The sequence below is a fragment of the Prenolepis imparis genome, unplaced genomic scaffold, assembly GCF_030444845.1.
Source record: "Prenolepis imparis isolate NDT839.2.m4 unplaced genomic scaffold, iyPreImpa1.0 SCAF_12, whole genome shotgun sequence".
NCBI lineage: Eukaryota > Metazoa > Arthropoda > Insecta > Hymenoptera > Formicidae > Prenolepis > Prenolepis imparis.
In genome coordinates, this window is record NW_028141170.1 from 3,847,600 (window position 1) to 3,868,868 (window position 21,269).

Below are 21,269 nucleotides of genomic sequence, written 5' to 3' on the forward strand. Positions count from 1 at the left end.
GCAGCGCCACTTGAAGGTTAAAGTCGAAGTCGAACACATCGACACGCGCTCCGATATTACATATTATATATTCATATTCTATGGTTGCGCGATCTGAAATTGGCAACACTGATTGTGAGTGGAAGTCGGTGAAATTCGGTTGTGTGCGATTCGCGGAGCGCTTTCACGAGCCCGAACCGAACGTCCAAGAAGGTCCAAAAAGAGAGGGTCGAAGAGGGACAAAACGCGCGACGAGAATGGAATTATCGTGCGGCGACGATGAACCGTGTTACGAATCGCGGCTGTGAACGAGCGTGCGCCACTTCGTCAGGGTTGTTAACCGTAGAAGTACCGGGAACGACGAGATCGGCCGGCGAGCTCGTTCTCTGACGATCGTCCCCGGATGAGCGGTCGTCTCCCCGCGGAGAGAGAGAGAGAGTGAGAGAGAGAGAGAGAGTGCGCGCTCCCTCGTTCTCGGCGAGGAACGGAGGATCGTCGCGATCGCGAGCATCTTCGTTCGCGCCGACAGACATGAGTCATACGAGCGGGCGGACGAATCGCGCTACTGTCAGTCGTACGAGCGACCCCGTCAGCTGATCGTTATTAAACAATGTGAGGAGGTGGTGAGCGAGTTAATTCTTTCTCTCTAGTCGAACGTACGCATCACCGATTTCGATTATTATTATTATTGTTATTCGCGGCCTGATTCCTCCGTATGCATTATTAAAAAGTGACTCGAGTGCGAACTCGAAGAAGAGGCACCGGTTATAGTTGAAATTTACATGGCAACATGGGGAACAAGAGTAGCTGCTGCGTGTACTCGAGCCCGCAAGTCGGACGCAAGGAGGTAGGGCCCGAGTGCGCCACGCGTAATCTGGAGGAACACTTGCCGGAGGGCGGGATCAGCGTTAATAATTTGCAACATATCAGTGAACGCGAGCCGGAAGACTGGGACTCCGATCCGTCGTTGCATCCGTGCGCAGGAACTATTTTTATGGAACGTTCGAAACAGGCTATAGAAAGTGGGTATCCTTGGGAAATTGCGAAAAGGGAGAAAGAGAAGCTAGAATATAAAAAAAAAAAAAAAAAAAAACGAACGGATTGTTGGACTCTGTTAATCTTTTTGTTTCTCTTTCTTTAGATGGTATGGTGAGAAAAAAGAGCCAACATCAGATAGCGGATACAAGGCCTTTGAAGAAGAGCAGTAGCTGCAGTACAATATATCTAGACGACAGCACGGTTTCACAACCTAATTTGAAAAATACCGTCAAATGCGTTGCCTTAGCTGTTTATTACCATATTAAGAATAGAACTTCGCATCGACAAATTGATATATTTGATGAGAGGCTACACCCATTGACGGTAATTTAAAAATAGAGAAATTCAATATTTATAAAGACGCCTCTACAGATATCAGTAAATTTATATTTCATCTATATATTTTTTTATTTATTTATTATCGCTCACATTTAAGTGTGAATTAAATAATTGCAAAACTTTTCTTATACTTGAGAAAAGCTAAACTAATAAATTATATATGATCTTTCAGAGAGATGGTGTTTCGGAGGATTATGACAAACACAATCCAGAGCACAAACAAATATATAAATTTATAAGGACTTTGTTTAACGCCGCTCAGCTCACAGCTGAATGTGCCATCATAACACTGGTTTATCTTGAACGCCTACTTACTTATGCAGAGATTGATATAACGCCAGCTAATTGGAAACGAATAGTGTTAGGTGCTATTTTATTAGCATCTAAGGTTTGGGACGATCAGGCAGTATGGAATGTAGATTATTGTCAAATACTGAAAGATATCACAGTGGAAGATATGTAAGTTTCGTTTTAATTGTATTATTTAGATTATTAAATATATATTTTTGTTTTACAAAAATAAAAGTTAAAATGTTGAAAATTAAAAATATAATTATCGCCATCTTAATTGAATCATTCTGCATTTTTTAGGAACGAATTAGAGAGACAATTTCTAGAGATGCTGCAATTCAACATAAATGTTCCTTCAAGTGTATATGCCAAATATTATTTTGATCTTCGTACACTTGCAGAAGCGAACGAATTAACATTCCCTAGTGAACCTCTTAGTAAGGAAAAGGCACAGAAATTAGAAGCCATGTCCAGAGTTTACGAAGATAAGGTTACAACTGAGGCTCTACGTACCGGTATTAAAAAATGGTCCAGCTTAGACAATGTATGCATAGGCGGACCTAGACGTAGCATTGCTATTTTATCATAAATATAATATACGGATATATACGCGGATATCTCTCAACATGCATGATTAATGTTCAGATCCTAAAGGTATGTGAAATTTTTTGACAATTATTAAATTATCGATCAATTTTAATCATCGAAAAAAAAATTCTTTGGATTAACCATACATTTGTGTTACATTTCTGTTTAATTATTGTGAAAAATATTTGATGTATTATATATACATCTTTACAAATTGTTTTATACTGTTCGAGTTAAATGTCTAAATATCGCATGTACCATATGTATCACTAAGTTGTATCATAATGGAAAATTTTTTATTGCAAATTTTGTTTGCAATCACAATCTTAAAAATTGCAGTGTCTCCTAATTATAAGACCGTTGTTGAGCATTGGACATTATTTTACCTTACAATCAGGGCGCGGATCTTTTATACCTTCGAGGAAATTGTTTTATGAGTCTTGCCATTAGCTCGTGAAAGTATGAACGAGATAGAACGACATTCTACCGATGTCGGCTATTTTAGCTTTTGACATCATGATTCAAGACTCGCTCGCTCGAGAAACGAGAGGAATAATCGCGATCTCATATAACAAAAATGGGTCTTATAACCAGAAGATACTCTTTGTATATATGTACTCTAAAATTTAGATACCTCTCAACTCGTTATAACTTCCAATGCATTATCTACGCATTAGAGAATCGAGAGACAATTCAATAGAAAACAAATTTCCAATTTATCGGCTTTTTTCTTTGTTTTTAATTGAAAAACAATTCTTAACTGCTTCGATTAATCGCGTTATTAACCGCTAATTACGAAAAACTAGGATTGTTATAATCTTGTTTCTCATATATATTGATGAATATATTTCTATTGCTTATGCAAAGATTCTACTGTCTGGGACCTTGTAATGTGGATATAATAAAAGCATACGAGAATGAAGCGCATTGACGAAGCAAAACGGTGAGAAAGGAAAAGTCGTTTTATATAGTCGTAGCATTATCTGTCCTTATATAGGAGAGAAAATAACTTGTGATATATATTAGTCAACTATTCATTATCCAAAGCATTTTATATATTGACTGAAGTTAATAAGAATCAAATTTACGGCTGACTTACTAGTAACATTCTAAAAAGCGAAAATATACAGCATGCTTCACGCTAAAAATCATCGATATTCGTTCGGAGTACGTTAATTAAAAATTTGCAAACCAAAGCAAAATAATGCATATTATCTTGGTATGTTCAAATTATTTTTAAGTATATATCTTTTTTTATCTTCCTGCCTCTCTCGCTGTTCTCTACATCGAGAAATCATCGCATGAAATTATCATGGAGTTTAAAAATAATTATATATCTTTTTGTAACATAATAATATTCTTATATATATTTTTTCTGCTACAGCTCTTTAATGTAAATACGCCGTTTATCTGTTTTACTTTTTGATTCAGAGAATAATTGTATAATTCTCTCTCTTCATTCTCAAATATTGTATAACAATTATTATGTAACAGTTAGCTTATATAAAAGCGTTTTCGATACTTAATTAATTTGAATTATCAAATTTTATATATGGACGACTATGTATTTTGGATAATTTAGTACATATATACATAAGAAAGAACACCATTTACACATATAATAATAAGTATGTAATAGTATAAACATTAGTAAATCAGCCTTTATAACTTATTAGAAGTGAAAAGCACGATAAATTAATCTGAATCATTGCTTTTATATAGCGCTACTTCCATTTACAAGAATTTACAATTTTAGATAATATGCGAGATAAAGATAAACCATGAGATCAGGCTTGCGTCTTTATTTTCATAATATTATATTCAGTCAATTAATAATTGAATTTGATTCATGTAAATCACACAATTTACATTCTACCAAATTTATTGAAAAAGAAGTTAACTTGATCAAGTTTTACTTTTTTTCTTAACATATATTTCATCTTTTTGATATTCTTTCTGTGAATGAATATATATATATGTGCTCATAAAGACATATTGCATAATTACTTTTATTAATATTATTTCATGTGCATAATAAAGAGTCGCAAAGTGATGATTCCTATGGCCATAAATTACTATAAAAAATTTAAACCTGACAGCTATATGTAAAGTATTTGTTTCGTGAAGCACTCAAGTAAATCTTCTAAAGATCTCGTCCAGGAATATATACGCTCACTGAAAAAAAAGAAAACGATGAAAAAGATACCGATTTTATATCATACATCTTACACTATATGACCAAGGTCAAATTGATTGTGAGATACCATTAATGTAATTTTGTATCATACGCCACTAATTGACTTGTGTGTATGATATAATTTAATATTTTGTACCTATATCGATTAGAACTTTAAATATAAGATAGTCTTATATATTGTACCACGACTGGTTATGTCTATAAGAATTAAAAGTGTAATGAAGTTCTCTGAAGTTCCGTTGGATTTTCAGAATGCCGTTGCGGAGCAAGAGCAATTACGATTTATTATTATTTTTATATTTTATTACACGAAAGTGTCAGAGAGTATTGTAATGATCGAACTTAAAATAGAGAGAGACTGTAGTAGAACGACTGTAAAGTCCAATCGATGTGCGCGATCGAGAGGAAACGAAGTAACAACGTACATTCTTAGCTTTTAATAGCATATTGTATAATATACCGGATGAGATAAGCGGCAGTGTAACATATCTGCAATTTCTGTCCAGAGATTACAACTTTTTATTTTGCTGTCAGATTTATATAAAAGTATATTTTTACTGCACTACAGACACAAAATACAAGACAGCTACATACGTATTGTATTATGTATGCTGCAAAGAAATATTTATGAAGCTTGTAATCATCGAGCAATTACTGTGCGATGCCAAAATGATTGTTAAAATTATATTGTATAGATTGTTGCACACACACACACACACACACACACACACAAACAAACAAATGTATACTGCACCGTGGAATTTTCCTTCGCTTTACGCTGATTTCCCGATAAAATTAAATCTTTATAAATTTTCAGGTGCATGACTATTTTTATAAATAGAGATTCATTAATAAAGACAATCTTCAAGTCTTATTGCGTCCTGTAAATAAATTGCTGAAATTCGCGTAAGGTTCATATAAATCGTGTGTATTATAAATCGAACCACTTTGTTAGTCGTTAATTAAAGTATATAGCAAAACATATTTACGCTTGAAGGCAATATTTCAAAAGATCGCCTTTAAGTCTTCCATCCTAGCGTCTGTATAGAGTCCTACAATTCTTTAACTCTCTCTCTCTCTCTCTCCATGTGTAATAAGTATTAACATTTTATTACGACCGATGCTTTTGTAACATGAATTTGTGATAAATAGCTATACCGATATATTAACATTGTTTTGTATATATACCCGCATAAAACGTGCTGTCTATTTTCACTTTGTAAATTACTTTATTGTCCGATCACACAAAGTGACAAGTATTATAAGGCTGTTAAAATTTATATTTTGTCGCATTTTTCGCTTTCAATTGAAAAGCAAAAATCTTGTCGAACATACAAAAATTAATGCTTTTGCTTAAGCGTTTTCACATAATTGTCGCATGCAAAGTGTACATTTTCCTCTCTTGGATATGTAAGATATAAATTATTCACGTCTTTAATATTTTTAAAAAATATGTGTATCTTTTTATCCGAAAGATAACATGATTGTGAAAGCGTAAAAAAGCGATAAGTGTGCGCGTACATATATGGCAGTAAGATGCATAAAACGTGAGCTTTTTTTGCAAAGAAATTATTATTAATAACAATTATACACACAGAAATACAAATTATAAGTTATTCGGTTATGTATACAATGGTTCTATGTTGAAACTCGATAATTGTATACACAAACGGAGCCATTCTCGTCTCTCTCTCTATCTCTCTCTAAACCGCCAAATTTCTTGGGGGAAGGAAAAAAACTCAATTTCCTAGAAAAATAAAATTGTGCCTGAAGTCATTTACTTAATTAACATGTACATTTGCATTTGTATTCTATGCCAAAATTTTTAACATGTATATGTATGAAACGAATATACAGGAAATTTTAATAAACATCTCATCTTAGTACAGAAATAAAGTAAACAAATGTTATCTTTATTTCAAAATTAAGTTTGTAAAATATATCTTTTTAATCAGCAAAGTGGATCAGTTAATGGATTACAAAAATTCGTCAGAATAAATATATTGCAGAGATTTATATGGCACGATAAATTTCTCTCTTTTGTTATGGTTAAGAACAATAAAAGTAGCAAAATGCATTTTAAATCATTTATTTGACGGCACTAGTAGCGCGTTCATCGATCAGTAAATATATATATATGTATATATGTATGTATGATGTATATATACACAATATATATATATATATGTATGTATATATATATATGTATGTGTATATATATTTACTGATACTGATACTATATAATGTATAATTCATAATTTGTAATCAGTTCTATTTTCATACTATATGATCTAACAGAAGCTTTCATAAAAAGAAAGTCAACTTGTATTACAGATATAATCTAACAAAAACAATGCAAAGTCTTTTTAAATTATATACGAATAGAAAAATTGCATAAACTATACAGTAATACATTAATCAAACATATATATTATTATTATATCTACACATCTTGCATTTTTTATATACTTACTTTAGTAATAAAAAAAGCAATCTGTGACAGAGAATTAAATATAAATATCATAGCACATTGCGGTCTGAGATTTATCATCGTGTCCATCGGGTTTGATAATTGATTGATGATAAAAACGTCGTTATTTATCGATCGTCACGCGTTTATTATCCTACATTCTTCCTTACAATCTACTGAAAAGAAGTTTAGTGCGAACCGCGATACTGCATTATGTCGTACGTGTATGACACATTTATGGTAAGCATTGTTAATAATACGAAGAGAACGTTTTACTTTCTTCTCTGTCTACGACGGGCGAACACGGAATCACTGCAGAATATTTAACTGTCCGGTATTTGTGGCATAAATCATCCCTTGACCTGGCTGCGGCGCCCATCTGATGCAGTTTAGACTGATGTAGCCAGAGCCTTCTCGATTGCTTTGCAACAATTCCCGAATAAGCACCATACTTTCTCTGTTACGTTTAATATCTAGTTCGTTTCTCATTCGTATTCGCCAGTCTTGAACCTGCGGCCTGTAATCGCTGGCTGTAACGTTATTGTTGTTGTTTCGTCTCGTGATATTATTCGTAGAAATGTTATCGTCGAGAATCTCATCGGAGGAATCATATGCAGATTCCACAGCCGAATCCATCGATGAGACAGTCTTCTCGTCGTCAGGCTGTTTCTCCATTAATTTATAAATTAGAGCCATCGGAAACGGCCTGGTTGGGATATGAACTCTGCGTCCCAAACCTACTAAAAGATGCTGTTGCGTTGGCGACATCGAGACAGATACTACCGTTTGATCAATCTTCGTCGAATAAATTCTTTCTCCCAGTGTTTCCCACTGCAGGCTGTAAATACCTAAATCAAACGTAATAAACCACACATAAGTTTATCTTTTCATAATATAATTTTAACAAAAATTTTTATTCTATTTTGTTTAATTTATACGTAACGTGAAAAATTGCACAGAAATACAGAAAAAAAGAAATATGTTCATTATTTATTGTACTATTCTGGTATAATACTAGAATAGTACAACCTTTAAAAAGTTTAAAAATATTTTCCTGCAAGATGTTATTGAAGCGAAAAAGATGTAATATATAAATAAAAGAAAAATTATCTCTTTGAGATAAAAAGAAAATTATCAAGTCGTGTTTGCTGAAAAAAAAATTTGTTAATATTTTAAAAGATCTATATTATGTTACACAAATAGAAAAATTATATATATATATATACACACAATATAGAAATATGTAAAACATATTATAATTGAATTATAACACAAGAATTATTGATATAGCAGAAAGAGACCAATTCTACATGAAAATGACGCCCAAAAATGTAAATTTTGTGTACTTTGCTTTTGAAAAAATTGATTTTAAACATTGAAAAAATAATATATATTTTCTTTAATTTTAAGCTCATGCATAATTTTCAATGATTGTATTATAGATGAATTTATTTTAACAGCTTTACACAAATTTACAAAAACAATACTGTATATTTAAGAAAATAGAAATAATTTTGATATATTTTACAAACATCTTGTTCAAAAGAAAGAGAGATTATTTTTTACAATAAAAAATGTTGAATCTTTATCTTTATTAAACAATTAATAAGATAATAAACAATTTGTGTTAATTCAAATTATCTAAATTTAAAAATAAAAAATATTTTTTACGTAAAATTAGCAGTTTTCCGATTCTATCACTATATATACAAATAAATCAATATGTATTTACCTAACATCGTAGTCACATTAATACGACCTGATGGCGAAAGAGTTGCTAATAACTTCCCATCCGCAGATATATCGATACATGCATCATTATGAATCTTACACTCGCGTACCACAACGTTTTTGTCAGCTGAAAAATCACATATCATATAATAATCATATACAGAAAAGGTAAATTTATATTTTTCGATGCTATATATTTTACTCACAATCTGTAATATCAGGTATATCACCATTAGAAAAGTCCCAGGCTTGTACCCGATAACTCTGCACTTCTAAAGTTGAATTGAACGACATGCCCACTGGTATATGTTCTAAGAAATAATGAAGAAATAATAAAGTATGCCTATTTTTACGTGTTTTATTTATATATATGTTTCTTCAAAAATTTTCTTAGTCTTTGAAGACGATGCTCAGAGAATGATCTGATTGGTAATATAATTTTACATGAAAAAAATTATGTGGACAGACTACTCTATGGCACAGTATCGATGTCAAAATTACGTACAGACTCAAAATAGAGAAAGAGTGAAATTAAATGAATTGGATAAATTAAAAAACAAACTTTGGATATAAGAAGAAAATATTATTCTCTATATTTTTTAATTATTTTACGTGGAATTACCCTCTTTCTCTCTCTCTCTCTTTCTAACTGTACCAATAAGGGATCACTTTGTATCGCGACATATGTCTACTTCAATTTAAAAAATTACCAATGTCCAAATATTCATTATCATTTGCAAGATCTTGTCCTCCTTCACCTTCTCCTCCTCCTGCTCCTCCGCCAGTTCCATCGTCGCCACCGCCACCGCCACCGCCACCGCCACCGCCACCACCACCACCAGCACCACTTCCTCCACCACCTCCTCCACCACCTCCTCCACCGCCATTGCCATTGCCACTGCTACTGCTACCATCACCGCCACTGCTATTACCACTAGGATTGGCACCTTCTCCAATCTGTGATCCTCCATTAGCCGTCAATTCGGAAAAACGAGGTATAAAAACGGGCCCGAATCGATTGCGCCAAAAGGCCAATACCTAAAAGATTTATATATATATATATATATATATATATATATATATAATATGTAAATATATAAATATTATATGTAAATATAAATATTATATATGTTTTTTATTTTTATATCGCTAGTAAAATAATCAACAGGGTAGTTAAATTAATCGACCACACTAGCCAATGAATTTTTCTAAGTTTTTACTTTATCGACCATATGGTTGTGGTCTTTATAAAGTACAGCGACTTTCGGACCAATATTTTTCTCACTTATGAAAAATTTGTAATTAATAATTTCAAGTTGTACTTTATAAAGACCACAACCATATGGTCGATAAAGTAAAAACTTAGAAAAATTCATTGGCTAGTGTGGTCGATTAATTTAACTACCCTATAAATATTATATGTTAATATATACAGAGTGTATCAGAGCGACCGTATCAACGGTTTTTTGAGGAAACTACGCATTTTCGTGAAAAATATTTTATACAAAAGTTATAGGGCTCTAAATGACGCATTATATAGTAGTATTATTATGATCTTGAATAGCATTGTTAAGGTCACATGAAGATCACCTTGAAATTTTTAAATGGAACCATCTATTTTTCATTGCATATTCTTGTAGCTTATCTCGAGAGCTTTCCAAAACCCTATATACGAGTTATTTTTTATTAAGTACTTTCCGAGTTATGAGACTTGAAGTTTACAGTATTTTGACATAAAATATAAAATATCTTGTAAAACATTCAATTTTTGGTAATTTTACCTTAATACTTTTATGCACAGAATAATGAGACCAATCAATTGGTGTAAAGAAAACACACACATATATATATAGTTGCTTTAAAATAAATATGTTGCAAATTACATACTTTTTTTTAAAACAATTATGTGTTTTCTTTACACCAATTGATTGGTCTCATTATTCCGTGCGTAAAAGTATTAAGGTAAGATTACCGAAAACTGAATAGTTTACAAGATATTTTACATTTTATGTCAAAATACTGTAAACTTCAAGTCTCATAACTCGGAAAGTACTTAATAAAAAATAACTCATATATAGGGTTTTGGAAAGCTCTCGAGGTAAGCTACAAGAATATGCAATGAAAAATGGGTGGTTCCATTTAAAAATTTCAAGGTAATCTTCATGTGGCCTTGACAATGCTATTCAAGATCATAATAATACTACTATATAATGCGTCATTTAGAGCCCTATAACTTTTGTATGAAATATTTTTCACGAAAATGCGTAGTTTCCTCAAAAAAACCGCTGATACGGTCGCTCTGACACACCCTGTATAATATGTAAATATATAACAATAATATGTAAAAAGAATCTTATCTTTTTCGCAATGATTGATCATTTATCAATTTAAAGGTTAAGACAACAATGATTTATAATAAATGTGTTTTGTAAATTACATATTATATTTGTAAATTATAAGTAAAAATGAAATTATGAAAAAAAATATATAATTAATCATCGAAATTAATAACCGACTATGTGAATAAGATCATATAAAAGAGTACCGAAATTCAATGTACTATACCCTATTTCTGTTATTGTTCGATATTCCAGCCCAACTTCCGGATTGTACCGTCGATTCGTTTGCCCGATCGTTGCTTCTGTTCTCGGTATTGTGGATGAAATTACTGTACGGAGGAAGTACGTATGGAGGAAGCATATGCGACGTCGGGATCGGCGGTGTGTTGTGTCTTCTTCGAAGATTACCGGACAAATTGTCAAAGTCATTCACGGGGACGCTGTTCACTTGCAGTTCGGGCACGTTGAATTCCCGTCGAATAGACGCGCCCTCCCTACCGTGAAGAAATCTGCGACTGTTAGGCGAGTTGGAATAACTATTCGGGTCAGAATTGCCGTATCTGTGCAAAGAACGCTCCAGGTGGGCGTCTCGCGCGTTTTGACGGCTGCCGACCGCGAACCATCGAAGTCTCTGCGTAGGCGACCTGAAACTGCTCTGCTCGTCTCCCGATGAAGAGACGTAATTCCTCCAGTTCTCGTTGGTAAGTCCGGTTTCCCTTTCCTGAGAGTTTCTCGATTCATCGGCGCGTCTTCTCATCGCCGGTTCGGATACCGTGGCAATTCTGGAATTTCGTCGATAGCTTTCGTACGAGTTTAGCGATTCGCGCGAATTATGCGCGGCGTCGAGCATTCGATTTTCAATTCCCGTTCTGACCTCGTCATTGTCGATCGAGCTGCTACTCTGAATTCTTTCCACGATACTCTGCACCTCCGCTGACAGAGCGTGCTCGGAAGTCGAATGCCGATTATCCTCGTTCTGAGCATTATCATCATAATTGCTGTCATCGCCATTATTATCGTTGCTAGATGCAGCTACTGCTCGATCGCTTTGATTCTCGGACGAATTATTATTATCGCTTTGTGTCGATCTCCGATGAAACAGCCGCTGCAATTGTTGCGCCATCAGGCTCAAACGTGTATTATTTCGGTTTAACGAGAGAAGATCCTCCACGGAGTCCCCGTTAGATGTATTCGGCATATTACGGAGTCGCGGAAACCACTCTCTATCCGCGTTTCGTCTCGACGCGTTATCATTCCAGCGATTATTCTCAGTCTGTAGACTACTGTCGACGCTGTTATTACGCGTCCCCTCGTTGTTCTGGTTGTTGAGCGATAAATCGCTAGTGAAAGATCTATATTGACTAGATTCCAGTTCGCGTCTTGTTATTACTAACTGTGCTAGCAATAAATCTGTTAGTTCCAGTGCCAGATGTAACAGCACATACAGTTCTGAAAAAAAGTGGAAAAAATTAATAATCAAGAAATGAGATTTTATCCCTAAATGTCAAAAATGTAATATTTTCCAATATAAAATTTCACGTTTTCGAATTTAAACTTAAACATAAAACATGGCGAAAATTATGTTACTAACTTTAAAATTTCTTTTAGACTACGTATGAAAATATTTTATCCTACTTAATTTTTTTTTCGTTTTACTTTTTTCATATAAAATTATTTTTTTTCAAATTATATTGCTAACAATCTGTAATGTGTTCTATATATAATCTTTAATAATAGATTTTTAACTTACTATACATCTGTTCATAGAGAACATTGTTTTGGGAGCCATTTCCTGATCTTGTTACTTCGAAGAATTGAATCAAGGACCTCACCATCAAGCCAAGGACTTGTCTGAAACAACATCATATTAACATAATGTTGATCATTCATGATGCTTTCATTCACATATATTGCTTGATACTTAATGTTTTATATATATTTATGATTATATATAATATGTTAAATTATATATTAAACATATAATATGTTAAACGTATAATATAATTGTGTTAATTAATGTAATTTCTCACCTAGCTCTTAATCTCGTAGCTTCACGAATCTCTTCCATTTCACGATTATCATTGTCTCTACTAGCTTCTGATCGACGGTTATCACCATCTGATCCTCTATTAGTATTACTGTTCCGAGCTAAAGCTCTCTGCTGTCGAACCAACGTTTCCAGTCGTAGAATCATCTTTTGTAAATACTCAGACGTGTTCGAGCTTCGCGTTCTATCTCGAATATCCATATCTGCATCTAAACTGTCGTTGTTATTGCTGCTACTCTGGGATGTATTTCTGCGTAAATACGGTCTTCTGGCGTGATCGCAATGACGAAACGGATTATTTAACTGAGCTCTAAGATTTTGTCTCGTGCGGCGAAGCGTCATCAAATGTCTTAAATGTCTGAAAAACAAAATCATTATTATACGAAATTGTAGTTGGTTTAAAGAGACAATATATAATGTGTTTGCTTTTATGTTTCTACTAGCTAAAAAATCTAAGTATTTTAATACTTTTAAAAACAAACACGCTGTATATTTCTTTAGAAGCACCTGAGATGTTTCTGTTTACGTTGTCTGTTATTAGCGAGCCACGATTTAAAAGTTGAACTCGTTCCTTCTTGGTTCGATGAACTTTGCGCAGGAGAATCATTGATGTTATCATCGTTGTTGCCATTGTTGTTGTTATTGTTATCGTTAGCAGTTGCGTCGCCCATCGCGGAATAATTAGCATTAGTGTCCGATACTTGGGTCGATCTGCTGGAGCTGGCGCGATCGATACTATTGACAAAACTCGAAATGCTGGGTAAAGGTTCCGTCGTCGTCGTTATCGCAGTAACAGCCGGTAAATTCGAGTTAGCTCCGATATTCGATACAACGCTGGACATACTGGGTAATTGCACATCGCCGTCTGACGTTAAATTGGCATATGTATGATCGTCGTTCTTCGCTCGCGAAGACGTGCCATCGAGGCGAGAAACGCAACTCCGACAGCGAGGTCTTGCGTACAAACCGTCCAGCATCTCGTTCAGCTTGAGACGCTGCATCCGTCGTAATTCGGTGTCACTCGGCAACAGATTCGAGAGACTTATATTGGTTGTGCTCTCCTCGACGTTACGATTACCTGAGGATGACGTGGGCTCGTCCTCGTAATTCTCATCGGGATCAGGTATTCCCCTCGAAGTCGACGGTTGATTCTGATCCACGTACGATCTCGCGTCGCGATCGCCCTCGCTGTTCTCCCTCTGATAATTCTCCAGAAGAGCTTTCTTAAAGTTCTTCGCCGATTCGTTCGATGAATTCGCAGCACTCGACGTTGATGGACCAGGATTGTCTCTTTGCGCCTCTGTCTGATCGTTGTTCTGCCTTTCTATGCGAACTGTCACGTGTAACGATCGTATTTGTCGTTGCAGATCTTCCCACATTTTTCGCACTTGACATAACTGAACTATTTCTAAGCGTGCTCTGTCAATGAAATTGAGAAAAATTGTTATTTTCGTCGAAAGATCATAAAGAGCGATAAAAAGTATTTTGTAACTGCACTTTTAGATATAATTATTTTCTTATATACTATTTTACTAGTTAACATGTTTTATAAGAATATTCCAACTCTAATTTATTTATTTAATATTTTGTATTCATTCTAATTATGGACAAAAATCTCTCTTTCTCAAAAGAACTACTATGCGATAATTCTTCTGAAAGTTGCATTTTTGCAGTTAAAATATTTTTTATTAGACATCACACATCAAAATTCACGAAAAATCTAACTGACAAGCATTTAACTATTATAGCAGGTAATTACCGTGTTGTTTGTTTTTAAAATATTATAAATTTTTATTTAAAAAAAAAGACGCGTTCCGATTTTAAATGTTGATCAATATTTCTGACATGTTAAAATATGTGCGCTCGTAAACTTACCGGCATAAACGATGCATATTGTCGATATGACGACTAAGCAATTGAATTCCTTGCCGGACTCCTAGTGAACTTTCTCTCGGATCTATATTGCCAGCACCGAGTATTAATGGATCTAGATCGCTAGAATCAAGATTTACATCATCTATATTTCGTTGATCCTCGCGTTGCTCCCGGTTTTGCTCTTGGTTTTGCTCCCGGATTTGTTCCTGGTTTTGCCTGTCGTCAATGATTCTTATTGGAACGGGATCGTCAACGCTTTCCGTTAATTCTACTGTATCTGCTACGCCTGAATTAGACATTTGCGAGTGAACATTGTTAGAATTGCTGCCGGTATTGGAGGATATTTGATTTTGTTCCATTCTTTGAGATTGGTTTTCTCGCAAGCTTCGAAACGGAAACAACGGCGGTTGTTCATAGCGAGTAGGATTCGCAGATACAGGCGATAACAGATGATTTCTTTGATCTCTATGTCTATCGTTGAAACTCTGATCCGCATTTTCCGAAGTAGATCTCGATTGAGTTTGCTCGTTCGGCAAGTCATTGGTGTATTCCGTGTTCCTGCTTGAATTGTCCAACTGTATCCATCGACTGGTCCATCGACGAGAGTTTGAATTGCTATTGGAATTTGTGTCGTCCAAATTTGAGTCCGAATTACTATTTTCTTCAAGAAGCCAATATCCATTCTCCGAATCATCCAAAGATACTTGTTGCCCAGTGTTGTTATTTTCTACTCGATCCGGGTGTAGTAAATTTCGTTGAATAGCATCTAGCACTCTCCTGAGTGAATTTCTAAATGTTAAAAATTTTGAATAAACACACATAAATAGAGAAATTTTCTTATAAGATAAAAAATATATATATGATCAAATATATATACAAATTTACCCTTGTCTATTAATGAATTCTGGAGATCTCGGCGTTTCTTGCGAATTTTGTGTGATTCTTGATGCTCTATTATTCTGGACATTATTTCCGTTTGATTCGTTATTTAAATTGTTGTCAAGGAAACTATTCCTGTCCGTTTCATCTAATCTGGAAGAATTAGCTGGCGCTTCTCGATTTTGCGAACTTGTTCGTTGTGTGACGGATTTGGGTACATTTAGTTGAAACGCTGAGTGAGTTGAAATTGTAAAATTAGACGCGCCATTATTGGATGTCGATGCTTGCGAAGAGGTGCCTTCGTCGCTCGAAGATGAGTTACCTCCTAAAATAATAAACAAATGTATAGTCTACAATGTATAAAAATGTTACATTTGTATGTAATTTGTATGTAAAATTATAGATATCATATGTTTCGGAATAATACTGAAAAAAAGTATTACCGGTATAGGTTGGTACATAGGATAATGGCCCCAATTTACGCTTTCGTCGCCTCGGCGGTTCGTCCTCTGTGTTTGTGGCGTCGAATCGTCTTCTCATGGCCCTCGGCGTATTTCTCGACGAAGTATTCGAAGTGTTCTCGTTACTATTTGCACTTTCGAGCCATGCTGCATTGTTTTCTTCATTTTCTCCGACATAACTTGTGCTGGGAAATCCAGATTCGGGATGCAAATCATCGTGCGCCCTCGATGATGCGGAACTGGTGCTAGGTAACTGTCCATCATTTGACGTAAGAGCTCTCCATTCGGCATCGCTTAAGTTCACCTGCGAAGGATCGGTCGCGATGTGACGGTTTCGCGGCAGAAAATTGTACATCGCGAATTCGTCTCGCAATCGTTCGATCCTGGAACTTGTGTTGGTAAATTGCGCCTCCATATTGTTAAGGGCTTCGATCTCGTTGTTGAGAGCATTGCGAAGTAACTTGAGGCGAGTATTACGATTGTTGGAATATTCGAATAACGTTGTCGTTTGACGTTGTAATCTCTCTCGTAGTTTCTGCAACCGCACCAGGCACGAACTATTATTCTCGGCGGCGGTATTCAGAGCCTCCCTCAAATTATGAAGAGTGGTTCCGATCTCCTCCTGCTCGCAACGTTCCATCAATAATCGCTGGTATCGCTGTAGATGCCTCTCCAGATTCGTATTATTCTCTTGGGCGCTGGAGTTCAATTCGTTTCTTAATCTTCGTATAGACGATTCAGTCGCCGCCGATGATTCGTTTCTGTTATTAGACTCTTCCGAATTAGCGGATGTTTCTAGCATATCCATGGGGTCCGTGCCACGATCGATCTTTAAACGAAATTGAGATATATATATATATTAATGATAGCTTGTATTAAGATTATATATATACACCACATTCTTAATACAAGCTACACTTCGAAAAAAATTGTATCTACGATTAGATAATAACGTAAGAATTAAATAATAACATGTATATATACATATATACAGGATGTTAAAAAGGTGTCGCATATGCTCAACGCCATTCGATAGAGAATAAAAATCTAAGAAAAAATGTCTAATACTATTTTTCGATGCGATAAATAGTTACAATAATTAATTGCGGCGAAACTATTCATCGTATCGAAAAATTATTAGACATTTTTCCTTAAATTTTTATTCTCTATCGAATGACGCTAAGCATATGCGACACTTTTTTAACATCTTGTATATACATACATATAGCTCACCGTATCTCTGTTTCTGGAAATGTCAAAGTAGCTTCTTACGAGTGTCACATATTGATCGACGAGATTTCTGTAGCATAAATTTATCCTCCTTTCCGGATCCTGAACATTCCTTCCGCGCAATCTTTCGTCCCAAACGTTGTTCAATCGCTCGTATAACGTGTCCCTGAGGTGAGAATCGTTTGTCGCGTTAGATTCTCGATCGCGACTCCTTGCCGAGCCGCTCGGAAAATCATCCTCGTTGCTGTCGTCCGCCGATCTGTTTTCGACATTGTCCGCCGCATTCGCCGGATTGCTGGGTGGGCGAGGAGGATTTCTCGTGATATTCGATGAAGATGTAGCTTCGTTAGTTTGATTCAGTTCTACATCGTAAGGCAGAAAACTATTACGACGAATCTCAATTGTTACAGTACCGGATGGAGTACTTGCAGATTGAGCATTGTTACGAAACGACATAGCGGTTCTAAGTTGCCGCACTAGCTCATGATGTCTGTCGTTGCATCTACGTTGGCACGAAGGCCATCGTAGCATAGACATTGTACCTTCGGATAGATTACGTCGCCGTTGAAACCGCGCCTCTTCCTGCCGCGTACCATTCCTGAACTGTTGATGATTGGCGAATCGCGATAAGGTAGTTTCGTGACCTCTACGCATAGACAGATACGCACTGAAAAGATTTTTATCCATTATTTCGTACACTCTTCAACGAATTTTCATTTAATTTTACATCGTATAATTTAAATACCGGAAAGTTCTATCTGGAGTATGATTATCCGTCGATCCCCTTCCATATACAGAGCCATGATTCCATAAGTGCCAAGGTGAAAGCTCGATATCCGGAAAGCCTTCTCGTGGCTGGTACCTAAAATTCCTATTTTTTGTGGAGGGAGAAATTTATAATACTTACATATAAAATACAATATTCATTATAATGTAATATTTTAATATATTCGAAATTTTTAATAAAACTATGAAAAAGCATGTGTTTTTTCTGATAGCACAATGTGTGTGATGAATGATACTTATATCTTAAAATTTATCTTTACATGCATACAAAATCATATAGTGCTCTTACTTACATCAAACTAGTTCTAAGTAATTGTCCCACGGGAGCTCGATCCCATTGTGGTTGAACTTGTGGTGTATTTGCAATTCCTGTGATTAGTTTTCTTCCTAAATTGTCAAAAGCTACATATCTGTAATTTTTATAAAGTTGTAAATATTAAGTTGTGTGGAATAATCTAAAATAAGTCGAAGAATTTAGAAACACATAGTAGTACCTATAATAAAATTGATTTGTAATATTTCTTATCTCTCTCTATCAATATCACTCCAAGTAATAAGCGTACAAAAATATTGACAAAATAAATCAATATTGCAAATTGTAATTTGCATATAATTAGCAGAAATAAAATAATCTATATTACTGCTATATACAAAATTGAATTATTTGATGAAACGCACTTCTTGCCTACTTATATAAATGTAAAAAAGTATGTCCCTACATTTTCAATTCCTTTTTCCTTAGAAGGAAAATATTGTGAAAAAGGCATAAATTGTTCTTATTGTGTCATATTTTTTTTCTTCTATCATTAATCTGTACAATCTAATTTAAAATAGATACCTCACTTTTTCCTTGTCAGTCTTTGTAGCAGCTACAGCAAAAGGTTGAGACTTACTCCAGTCCCAGAAATGAATTTCATTTGATGTCGCTATAACTAATAATCTTTCAAATGGATGGAACGTAAGCGAAGCGATAACAGTATGACTCTCGGTATTCCAGATTTCGCTACCACCCTACACAAACAAATTACAAATTTTCGTATTACAAATTTTTCGATCTACATTTTTAATTTAATATTGATACAAATTACATAGTTGAAAACTGTACTCACGCTTAAATCCCACACGCGAACCTGGCCTCCCAAACAGCCAGACGCCAAGATCTGACTGGAGGATGGGTGGAAAGCTATGCACCACGGAGTACGTGGATGTCCAGACAGAGTTCTAATATTTCTTCCCGTTGTAATTTCCGTGACATAAACATTGTGATTTCCATGTGTAGATGCTACCATAGTCCTAAATTTTAATATTTTATGTTATATTTTATGTTAATCCTACAATTTTTCATAGTATTCTTAACAATTACAATTTAAAAAATACTATCATCTATTACTATGTGGGTATAGCTTTTGTTTCTTACCCATCGGGACTGAAAACCATCAAAAATGTGGCTCTAGGAACACCAGGTATATTACATTTCTATAAATAAACAAATAATATTTATTATTTCTTTCTTATCTGCTATATTATATTGTATATTAACATCAAGTACACATCATTATTAACTTAGCCATCAGAAATAGATAAAGAACAATTATTGTTGCTGCTCAATTTTATTAAATATGATTTATCACATTACGTACATCTATTTTTTTTTCTTGTAAATAAGAGATATCAACTGATTGTGAAAGTAAACACCTAGTATATATTATCTTTATATAAGTGTAGTATATTATATGTATAGTCATATAAGTACATACCAATTCCTTAAGATCTCTTAGTACTAGGTTTGCTTCGGCTATTGGCTCCAATTCACGCGTACTAGTTTTATGTGTTGTATATAATCCGAAATCTCTCAGCATTAAATTGCGCAATATATTGCGCGATTTGCTACGATGGATCAATTCTGGTCTCTTCTTAACCTTCCCCATTTAGGAAGATGTCCTTGCAAGTTCTGAAACACAAAATTATGCATATAAGCACTATCTTATATATATAGAGAAATTCACTCTCTTTATTTAAGAAGGGACATAAATAATAAATAATCTTGATATATGTTTTGCAAATTCATAACTCATTCGATAACTTTTTACAAGTATTTCCCATTTTATTATTACTTTATTTTATTACTTCTTTACTTCTCTTTCATGCTTCCTTTCTTATTATATATATATATATTCAATTTTTTATTACATGTATATGAGTATTGAAATTTTATTTCAACATGTATAACGAGAAAATAAAGAATTAATAATACAGATAATAGAAACACTTTCAATTAGAGACCTATAATAGGTCTCTACTTTCAATTAACATGATCAAAAATACCCCAAATTACTGTGTAAAGTTAACAATACGTACAAGTCGTCAAGGTAGGTTAGACTTGTAAGTGTCCTAATCTTAATCTAATCTCGACAAAGAGAAGGAATAATTAGATGAAAGAGATTAATATGCAGTATATATATACATACATACATACATGATGTGTATATATATATGTATATATATACATATATATATGTACATAAAATATCCGGACATCGACGATTAACGATGTTCGCTAATGAGGTAGATTACGTCGAGACGAGCTAATTGCATAGCTGATTAAGCTGATCGCTGAAAGCAATTATAATAAAGCAACGCGTCGCTTGGAAATGGATAAGGATGACTTGGAGATGAACTCGCGGTAGTCGCGTGGTCGATTCGTTGGTCGTATCCCTCTCTTGTGCAGAAAGAAGGTCCCTTTACCTGCGAGAGTTATCGTTCTGTCGGAATCACGGACATGGGGGCGAAAAACTGCGCTTCACTTGGCGTACACGGCGAACGTATTTCCGACTCGCGTATCCTACCGAAACATCGTCCCGTCCTCCATTTAGCTTATTGGAGCTAATACACGAAACACTGAATCAGCGAGAGTTGGAAGCTCTGTTTTCGCGACCGATTAAATTCGTCGTGCATCGCTAGATGACGTTTGCGCCCCGCTAATCTTTTGCATGATCTTACGATAATACAATAAATAGTT

General features: G+C 34.6%; 2 protein-coding genes across 6 annotated transcripts; one reads left to right on the top strand and one right to left on the bottom strand.

The window, feature by feature from the left end:
- The first annotated feature begins 25 nt into the window (after nucleotides 1-25).
- On the top strand, nucleotides 26-5,930 carry Cycy (cyclin Y). 2 transcript variants are annotated; one of them, XM_083052280.1, is made up of 5 exons: nucleotides 26-1,001; nucleotides 1,121-1,341; nucleotides 1,529-1,815; nucleotides 1,948-2,301; nucleotides 2,575-5,930. In XM_083052280.1, exons 1-4 carry the CDS (start codon nucleotides 770-772, stop codon nucleotides 2,234-2,236), a joined length of 1,029 nt encoding a protein of 342 aa, XP_082908406.1. In that variant the 5' UTR covers nucleotides 26-769; the 3' UTR covers nucleotides 2,237-2,301; nucleotides 2,575-5,930. The 2 variants fall into 2 exon arrangements, with proteins under 2 accessions (XP_082908406.1, XP_082908407.1); XM_083052281.1 differs by having other exon boundaries at nucleotides 3,103-5,930.
- A 519-nt stretch (nucleotides 5,931-6,449) lies between these two features.
- On the bottom strand, nucleotides 6,450-21,215 carry LOC145944139 (uncharacterized). Of its 4 annotated transcripts, XM_083052278.1 has the most exons (20): nucleotides 20,996-21,214; nucleotides 20,008-20,201; nucleotides 19,668-19,726; nucleotides 19,360-19,543; nucleotides 19,089-19,261; nucleotides 18,544-18,660; nucleotides 18,210-18,335; nucleotides 18,007-18,131; nucleotides 17,468-17,826; nucleotides 16,217-17,063; nucleotides 15,780-16,098; nucleotides 14,895-15,683; nucleotides 13,527-14,438; nucleotides 13,003-13,377; nucleotides 12,723-12,823; nucleotides 11,199-12,421; nucleotides 9,344-9,671; nucleotides 8,840-8,944; nucleotides 8,635-8,760; nucleotides 6,450-7,750 (listed from the first exon to the last, which is right to left on the bottom strand). In XM_083052278.1, the coding sequence occupies exons 2-20, from the start codon at nucleotides 20,176-20,178 to the stop codon at nucleotides 7,212-7,214; spliced, it is 6,978 nt and encodes a 2,325-aa protein (XP_082908404.1). In that variant the 5' UTR covers nucleotides 20,179-20,201; nucleotides 20,996-21,214; the 3' UTR covers nucleotides 6,450-7,211. The 4 variants fall into 4 exon arrangements, with proteins under 4 accessions (XP_082908404.1, XP_082908402.1, XP_082908403.1 ...); XM_083052276.1 differs by having other exon boundaries at nucleotides 17,468-18,131; nucleotides 18,210-18,326; nucleotides 20,996-21,215; XM_083052277.1 differs by having other exon boundaries at nucleotides 17,507-18,131; nucleotides 20,996-21,215.
- Nucleotides 21,216-21,269: the final 54 nt, after the last annotated feature.

Excerpts from the sequence above, each read along its gene's own strand:
- Cycy (XM_083052280.1), top strand. The coding sequence starts at position 770 with ATGGGGAACAAGAGTAGCTGCTGCGTGTACTCGAGCCCGCAAGTCGGA. Across the intron at positions 1,002-1,120 it reads TTCGAAACAGGCTATAGAAA|ATGGTATGGTGAGAAAAAAG; the intron begins GTGGGTATCCTT and ends CTCTTTCTTTAG. Across the intron at positions 1,816-1,947 it reads GATATCACAGTGGAAGATAT|GAACGAATTAGAGAGACAAT; the intron begins GTAAGTTTCGTT and ends TGCATTTTTTAG.
- LOC145944139 (XM_083052275.1), bottom strand. The coding sequence starts at position 20,178 with ATGGGGAAGGTTAAGAAGAGACCAGAATTGATCCATCGTAGCAAATCG. Across the intron at positions 17,064-17,467 it reads TTTCCAGAAACAGAGATACG|ATCGATCGTGGCACGGACCC; the intron begins GTGAGCTATATG and ends TTTCGTTTAAAG. Across the intron at positions 14,439-14,894 it reads AATATGCATCGTTTATGCCG|AGCACGCTTAGAAATAGTTC; the intron begins GTAAGTTTACGA and ends TTTCATTGACAG.